The following is an 8,329-nucleotide window of genomic DNA, read 5'->3' as shown; positions in this document are numbered from 1 at the left end:
GTGAAAGGGGGTGGGGTAGGGGTGAGGGTGGGGTAAAAATATTGAATTTAAAAACAAACTTTAATCTTTTTTTTTTTTTAGGGGGCTGGTTTGAGGGTAGGGACCAAATAAATTGATTTTTTCAACAATTTTTTTTTAATTGGAAGTTGGAAGAGAGTTTTGAAAAATGTTTTCCTTAAGTTTTGAAGGGAAGTCATTTTCCTTAAATTTGAGGAAAATGAATTGATTTTGAAAACATTTTTCAAAATATTTAACCCAACCAAACATTTTTCGGAAAACATTTTCCAGAAAATGTTTTCCTTCATACCAAACACACCAGATATGATATAACTTTAGGTTACAAGATTTGTGTCCTTTTGACACTTTTTACTTACATGACATAATGAGTGCAATATACTAATTGACATGCGCGTGAAATGTTAGTTAATTTTTAATATTTGTGGGAAAGTGAATTGAAAAAGAGTAATAAAAGCTTATGTTGATAAATTGCGGTGGAGAGAATTTCTTTAAACTAGCTAAAAAATTTCTTTGAACTAGCAAAAATCTTCCATTTACTATCAAGCTATTTATTAGGCAAAAAAAAAAGAAGGAAGAAAGTAATCGTGATATTTTTTTTTTTTTTTGTAAAGAGTTTTTTTCAGTGGTGCACATATCTAGTGAAGAGTTGGTGTGCGTGCAGATGTTTCTACAAAAGGGTAAGGGTATTTAGAGAAGATAATCGAAGGGTGGGGGCGTTTTTTTTAGAAGTGTCTAAGTGAAACATCGCGTCAACTTTAGGGGACCATCGATGAGTTAGGTCATAACTTGATCTAATTTGTTTCATGTCACATAAGACACATATTATGTCATATAGAATGTGTGTGTCTACTTGTTCAACTTTATACATATTTAATTGTCTACTTATTTACATCTAAAATTAAATAACATATATACCATCTAAGATCAAATTAAATAAGATGTGTAATGTGTCATTTATCTGTTCTTAGATACCCAACATACAATTTTCATAGGTATATACAAAACGTTGATTGCTTTCAAATTTGTAGCTACTTCCTTTTAATTAATCATAGAATTAACACAAACAATTTTTAAAATTAAGGCGGCTTCTCAAATATTGGAAGCCACTAGGAATACAGTATTTTTAGAACATAGTTTTGATGTTGCAATTTAATTGACGCGTAATTATTGATCTTAATATTTAGGGAAAATTGTATATAATAGCAAACTATTAATTCAAATTAAATGTTATAAACATAGTTTGATTTAATTGTACCCCATAGCAAACTGTTGCTATTTTCACCTCTCTCCCTGGTGGAATCTCGCTCGCCACTCTTGTGTTGCGCTGCCAGCCTCGCTCGCCTCTCTCGCTTTTATACAAACACAAATGTATAAAATGCGTTTGTGTTTGTATAAAGTGAGAGAAATTTGTATATATACATATATTTTCGTTCCCCTGTCTCCCCTCTCCCAGATCTAGCTCGCCACTCTCCAGATCTCGCTCGCCACTCTCACACTCGTCTCTCTCACTTTATACAAACACAAATGTATATATTGCGTTTGTGTTTGTATAAAGCGAGAAAAAATTATATATACAAATACAAATGCATATATTTTCGTCCTATATAGTTATGATTATACAAATACGATCTTCTCCTCCTCAGTTTTCTTTTGTCTTTCTCTCTTTCTCGCTTTATACAAAACAGATTATACAATTTATTCATTTGTATATGTATGTCGAAACAGATTATACTATTGCTTCTTTTGTATATATTTATAGTGAAATAGCTATAGCTTTCATTTGTATATGTATAGCGAAATATATATATTTATGTTTGCTATAGAGCGCAATTATGTAAACTATAGCTATAATATACCAATATAATTTTTGTGTTTGCTATATGTGAAAGTTGCTCTAATATTTATTAGTCAAAATCAAGAAAGTAAGTGTAAAGTAGGATACTCGTTTATTTTGTATAGTTAATTAACAATAGTAGTGTTTATATTTATTAATTATTGAGAGTCAAGAGTATGTCTACTAACGTTTCGGAAATTGCTAAATAGCATATTATATTATACGCCAACCAATGTGAAAGTGAAAAAGAAGAGGTCCCACAACACTAAAAAAATAGTTAATAAAAAAAAGTTCTAAATTAGAATAAAGAAATTGGGTGATAAAACTAATAACTTACCAACATAGGTGTTGTGGTGTACTGGTGGGAGTGTTTCATCCTTAATCAAAGGTCTTGTGTTCGAGCCCTAGGTATGGAGAAAATTCTATTGGGAGAGACACCCCCGAATGGGCCCTACATAGCTTGATTCAAATTTAATCGGAGCTCTAATGTGAGCTCCGAACACCAAGTGGAAATAAAAAAAAAGAAGACTAATAACTTGACTTTAATATTATATACGTGAAATATTTAAGGCCCTTATAAGTAGGTGCAAGAGGTTGGTGATATTCAAAGTAGTAAAGGTAAATTTAAAAAAAAAATTAAATGGGGTATGACATATTTGTGACACATTAATGATTTTCTTTAAAGAAGTTCCAAATATGAAAGAAGCATACCCACAAAAAAAAGTTAAAAAAAAAAATCGGCATTTACTATATATACATAAAAAGGTTAATAATCATATACATTCAAAAAGGGTTCATCGCCTCCGACCTAACAGGCACCGCCCCAATCTCTACCTCCATACTTCCGATTCAGTTTTAGAATATATGTGATTATGACTATTTGATCCTTATCCCAGACATGAATGACTAGTTACTATTTTTGTTATTTTATTATCAACTAAAATCCAAAAAATGGAAAAATCCAAATATACAATAAATAAAAAAATAAAAAAATGTCCCACAAAGAGCGGGTAATAGTCATTACCACGTAGGCCAACAAAGTCATCTTATCCAAAACAAATTTGATAACTTAAGTTTCTATTCCAAAAGTTTTCTTTTAAAATTTTATTTTATATTTATACGCGCTAAATATATATTTTTCCTATACATACAGAAACGCCTGTATCTATAGGTGCATATTTTGTAAAGCACTATATATATATATTAAAGCCACCCCCAAATTACTTCATTCTATCTTCACTTTGATTGGGAGTTCTGAAAAATCAACAGTTAAAAGGACAATATTGATTTGTATTCAGGTAATTATATTGAAAAAAGATTAGACCTTTTTGTGGTTTCTTCTTTGTTTTTCTTATCTGGAGTTTATCGAAAACAATCTCTTCATTTGTGAGATTACATTGGGTTTGTTGTTGATAATGTTGAAAAGTTTTGAGGTTTTATTTATGTATTTTGATTGAAAGATTGGAGCTTTTTGTGGTTTAGTTGGTGTTTTGAAAACTTTTGAGGTTTTATTTATGCATTTTGATTGAAAAGATTGGAGCTTTTTGTGATTTTGTTGGTGCTTTGAGGTTTTCTTGATGTATTAGATTGAAAAAGATTTGAGCTTTTTGTGGTTTTGTCGGTGTTTTGAGGTTTTCTTGATGTATTAGATTTGAAAAAATTAGAGCTTTTTCTGATTCAGTTGGTGTTTTTGAAAACTTTTTGAGGTTTTCTTGATGTATTTTGATTGAAAAGATTAGAGCTTTTTGTGGTTCAATTGATGTTTGATAAGTTTTATACAGAATTTGGGATTTTTTGTTTTCAATTTTTCCCCTATTAGAGAAAAAAATTCAATAGTTCAGATAGAACTAATGCAGTTTATGTACATTGTAGTTATGCAGACTTATACTGCAAGGTCTCTTTGAATTGAGTGTCTAATTTGTAGGTGAAATGATGATAGTTGCGTGACATTTTGGTTATAAAATAAGGTCTAGTGACTTTTTGGGATAAAAAGTTGTTAGTTGAGTGACCGTAGTTGTATCTAGTTAAGGTCATGGATTTCTAATCGTTTTCCCTCTTGGCATTTGTTTTCTATAGGCACTAGAAATCAAGAAAACTACATCAAGAAACAAGAAATGGCGTTAGATCTTCATTTCCAAGAACAGATAACAGAGAGTACCTTTAACGAATGTCGTAGTAGCCCCTCACAGAAATGGAAGACGTTGGATGATGAGCGTGATGAAGACAATCGTGCTAGTGGTTTTGACTGTAACATATGCTTGGATGTTGTTAAAGATCCCGTGGTTACATTTTGCGGTCACCTTTATTGTTGGCCTTGTATCTATAAGTGGATTCAATTCCAGAGCGCCTCGGATCACCAAAAGCCACAATGTCCTGTTTGCAAAGCTAAAGTTTCACAAAAAGAGTTGATTCCGCTCTATGGTCCTGGCCAAGCAACAAAACCATCTGAAGACGACGTTACAAGTAAAGGCATGGTCATACCACAAAGGCCTCTGAGGCCAAGATGTAGTGGGGATCATACACTGATAGCAACTACAAATTCACTTCCATCGCAACAACTTAACCATCGACAACAGCCACATTCAGGAGGTTACATCGCCTCACCACCCGTGATTGGTGAAGTGGTTTATGCACGAGTTTTTGGAAATGCATGTCCAAACTCGTATAACCTTGTAGGAAACACGAGTTTGAGAATGAGAAGGCAGCTATTACACGCGGATAGATCACTTGGCAGATTATATTTCTTCCTCATCTGTTGTGTATTGGCATGCCTTCTCTTGTTTTGATCACTTTTCGCGCTACATTGCGTGTAATTTGTATATATGTGTACCTTATTAGATGCTGAATATACGAGCTTCGCTCAATGTAACATGTCTTTGAAGCTTTTTATGTTCTTGATTCTGGCTAATAATACACAATTTTTTTTTACCATAAGATGTGTCATTAACAACCAAAAGATGCTACCTTTCTTTGTTCTTTGGTCTTGGTACTACTACTGCAATAACATATCCAATATAATCTTATTTGTCGAAGGGTAGAGTGTATGCAATAATGCAAACCTTACCCGGGTGATGGAGAGGTTTGTTACAAATAGATCTTGGCTCAAGTACAAGTATATCAAAACAACAGAAGTGAAGAGACCATGACAATATACTAGAGATATCGTAGTAAAACATTTTGAAAGAAAAAAAGAAATAATAACTACAACATAATGATACTATAATTGAAGTAAAAGAAACAACATATAGTAACAGAAATAAAAGGAACAAGTAAATAATTTGTGTCTTTCGTAGTCTCCTATCTAAGGTCATGTCCTTTATAAGTCAAAGTTGTGTCATGTCCTGTCTAATTACCTCTCCCGCAAACTTCCTTGGCCTACTTCCACCTCCCCTAAAACCATTCAAAGCCAACCTCCACGCTTGGACATTAGTACATTTCCTATTCACATGTTCAAACCGTCTCAGTTACAATCACTTCAACAGTTTGTGTAGTTGTCTAAAATGTCAAAGGATGTTAATTTTGAGTTTGTTGGTTTGACATGAAAACTCTGCTTCTGTTGCAAAAATCTGTCTCAATCTAAAAAACAAAGGATAATAATAAAAAAAAACTGTCCATTTTTATTTGTTTGTCTTATTTTGACTTGATACGAAGTTTAAGAAAGTAATAATATTTTTGAATCTTGTGGTCTTCAATTAAAAAAAATGTGAAATGTATCAAATTGTCAATTAAGTTTTTGGTTTTAAACATGTCAAGTTGAAATTAACAATTTGTTAAAAAAGAAATGTTATAGAGGACAAGGTGAGAGTTGTCTCTTTGACGGATAAGATAAAGGAAGAATAAGATGATTCAGATACTATGAAGAGGAGGTGCGTGGATACGCCAATTAGGAGGTAGGCAAAAAAAAAACATGGAAAGGTGATTAATAAAGACATGATGCAGTTTCAGATTATATGGCCCTAGATAAGAAGGTATAAAGGTCGAAGATTAGAGTAAAATTCAGTAGGTAGCCGAGTGTAATCGTCCGTTAGGTGGGAGAAGTTAAGGACTTGCCTCATATCCTACTCTTTGCTTTGTATTTTGATATTTTATTGTCATTTTTTCTTCGTACAATCCTTCTATGAGTAATTTCTCTTTTAAATCGAGAATCTATCAAAAATTAATTGCTTTCTAGTTCGTAGCTACTTATTAATTAATGATAGAATTAGCACAAATAATTTTTAAATTAAGGTGGCCTCTCAAAAATTGGAAGCCACTAGGAACACAGATTTTCTAGAACACAGTTTTGAAGTTGCAATTTAACTACAGATCTTAGTAATAGTATTTATAAGTAAAAAAAAACAAGAAAATAATTACAAGTGTAAAATACTTATTTATTTTGTTTAGTTAATTATTACAGAGAGTCAGAGTATGTCTATTAACGATTAGGAAACTGCCAAGTAGCCCCATAAAACTAAAATGTGGTGAATTAAAGAAAACCCTAAATTAATATTAAAGAAATTGGGTGATAAAGACTAATAACTTGACTTTAATACTTAATTACACACTAATTGCCAGGTTGGATAAGGTCTTAGCTGAAAAATTAAGGTATGACTTCAATGACTCGACACCTAATGTGGTGTTCACGGGTCGGTTTGGATCGGTTATTGGTCAAAATCAAAACCAAACCAACTTAATCAATTTTAAAATTATCAAAACCAAACTAAACCAAATATAAAATACATTTATTGGTTTGGTGGTTATCGGTTTCGATTTGGTTTGGTATGGTTATTCGGTTATTAACCATACAAAAAAATAAAAGAAACAATTCATTCAAAATGTGACAAAAGCGACAACAATCCATTCAAAACGAAAAATAGTTAGCATGACTAAAATTACCGAATTTACTATTAATAAAGCTTTAAATTCACTATTTTGGCCTAGAAGGAAGAGACAATAACATTTTCAGACCCACAAAGAATTGTCATAGACACTCATATACATGAAATCAATAAGATAAATGTTTTCACCATGTACATTTTTGCTTTCAATAAGTAAATTATAAAGAATTTTTTATGAAAACATATTTAAGATCTTTAAAATTGTTTATAAAAATAATATATTAAATATGTATATTAAAATATATGTATATAATTTATCGGTTCAATTTGGTTATTTCTTTAGTTTTTTCGAATAAAAACCAATAACCAAACCAAATACTATTGGTTTTCAAAAATCTAAAACCAAACCAAATCAAACCCAAATAAAATCGGTTTATTTTATCGATTTGGTTCAACTTTTCGATTTGGATTAATTTTTATCCAGACCATAAACATCCCTACCTAACATCATGGGCGGATCAGAAGATTCTGACGGATTTGAGCTTTGAAAACAGCTATTTGTATAAATGTAAAGTACATAAGGTTGTGTAAAGATGGAAGAAAATTATACTTTTCTTTTAAGAAAAGTTAAAACATTTATGGTAATACTTTGACTTTCTTTTAAGAGGAGAATAATAATCAAATAAAGTAAAAAAAATTAGGACAAAACTCTAACAGATCTTTAATGCCTCAAAGCTTTAATTTCTCTGTTATAAAGATGCATTATATTTTTTTTTAGACCGACTAAAAATTATAGGAAAAATTAGCAAATTAGTCAAAATTGCTAACATAATTAGCTAAAATATCTACACTTTAAAATAATTATCAAAAATGTCATTATGTCATTATTTTAGCAAATATAATGTATCCTAATATAATTAATTTACTATCCTTTTATTTCTCAAATCAGACCCTTATTTACCTAGTTTGACTTCACTATCAGTTAAAAGTAAAAAAAAACCCCACATTTCAATCTTCTCTCTTTAGGTTTTTACCTCAAATCTCTCTACTTTCTCTCTATCGTTTCCACCATTGTTATCTCCTATACTTGTTTAAGAAATTTCTTCGAAATTAATCCATTTTTTAAAGAAATTTCTTTAAGTCATTCGTAGCATTAACATTTTGTAGCAGTTTATTCTGCTAAGGCATCATTTTAAGGTTATGAAGTAATGATTTATCTTTAAAAAATGTGTGAAATTTATGAAGCTATTTGGTTTATCATGTTAAGGTTATGAAGTTTGGGTGGGACAGTATCACATTTTAAAATATATATGTGTTCATTATATAGGAATTTATCCTAATTGCATACGTGAAACAATTTTTTTATTTTATTTTGCTCATTTTGTATTTTGAATATCACTTTGTATATCAAATAGTTTGTATTTAGATTTGATTTCGTATTCTTCCTAATGGTATACCATCAAGTTTTGTATTTATTTTTGATTTCGTATTCATTCTAAATTCTAAATAATCAAAATACAGTTTATTTATGTATTCATTATATAGGTATTCATCCTAATTGCATCAGTAAAACAGATTTTGTATTTTATTTTACTCATTTTGTATTTTCAATATCACTTTGTATACCATATAGTTTGTATTTAGATTTGATTTTGTATTC

At 30.5% G+C, this 8,329-nt stretch overlaps 1 protein-coding gene across 1 annotated transcript; it reads left to right on the top strand.

The window, feature by feature from the left end:
* Nucleotides 1-3,046: 3,046 nt before the first annotated feature.
* LOC102600790 (E3 ubiquitin-protein ligase RMA1H1-like) lies at nucleotides 3,047-4,783 on the top strand. The gene is made up of 2 exons (XM_006365964.2): nucleotides 3,047-3,150; nucleotides 3,929-4,783. Exon 2 carries the CDS (start codon nucleotides 3,967-3,969, stop codon nucleotides 4,636-4,638), a length of 672 nt encoding a protein of 223 aa, XP_006366026.1. The 5' UTR covers nucleotides 3,047-3,150; nucleotides 3,929-3,966; the 3' UTR covers nucleotides 4,639-4,783.
* The last annotated feature ends 3,546 nt before the right edge of the window (nucleotides 4,784-8,329 follow it).

This window comes from Solanum tuberosum, unplaced genomic scaffold (genome assembly GCF_000226075.1).
Source record: "Solanum tuberosum cultivar DM 1-3 516 R44 unplaced genomic scaffold, SolTub_3.0 scf00599, whole genome shotgun sequence".
Taxonomy (NCBI): Eukaryota; Viridiplantae; Streptophyta; class Magnoliopsida; order Solanales; family Solanaceae; genus Solanum; species Solanum tuberosum.
This window is presented reverse-complemented; position numbering and strand designations above follow the sequence as displayed.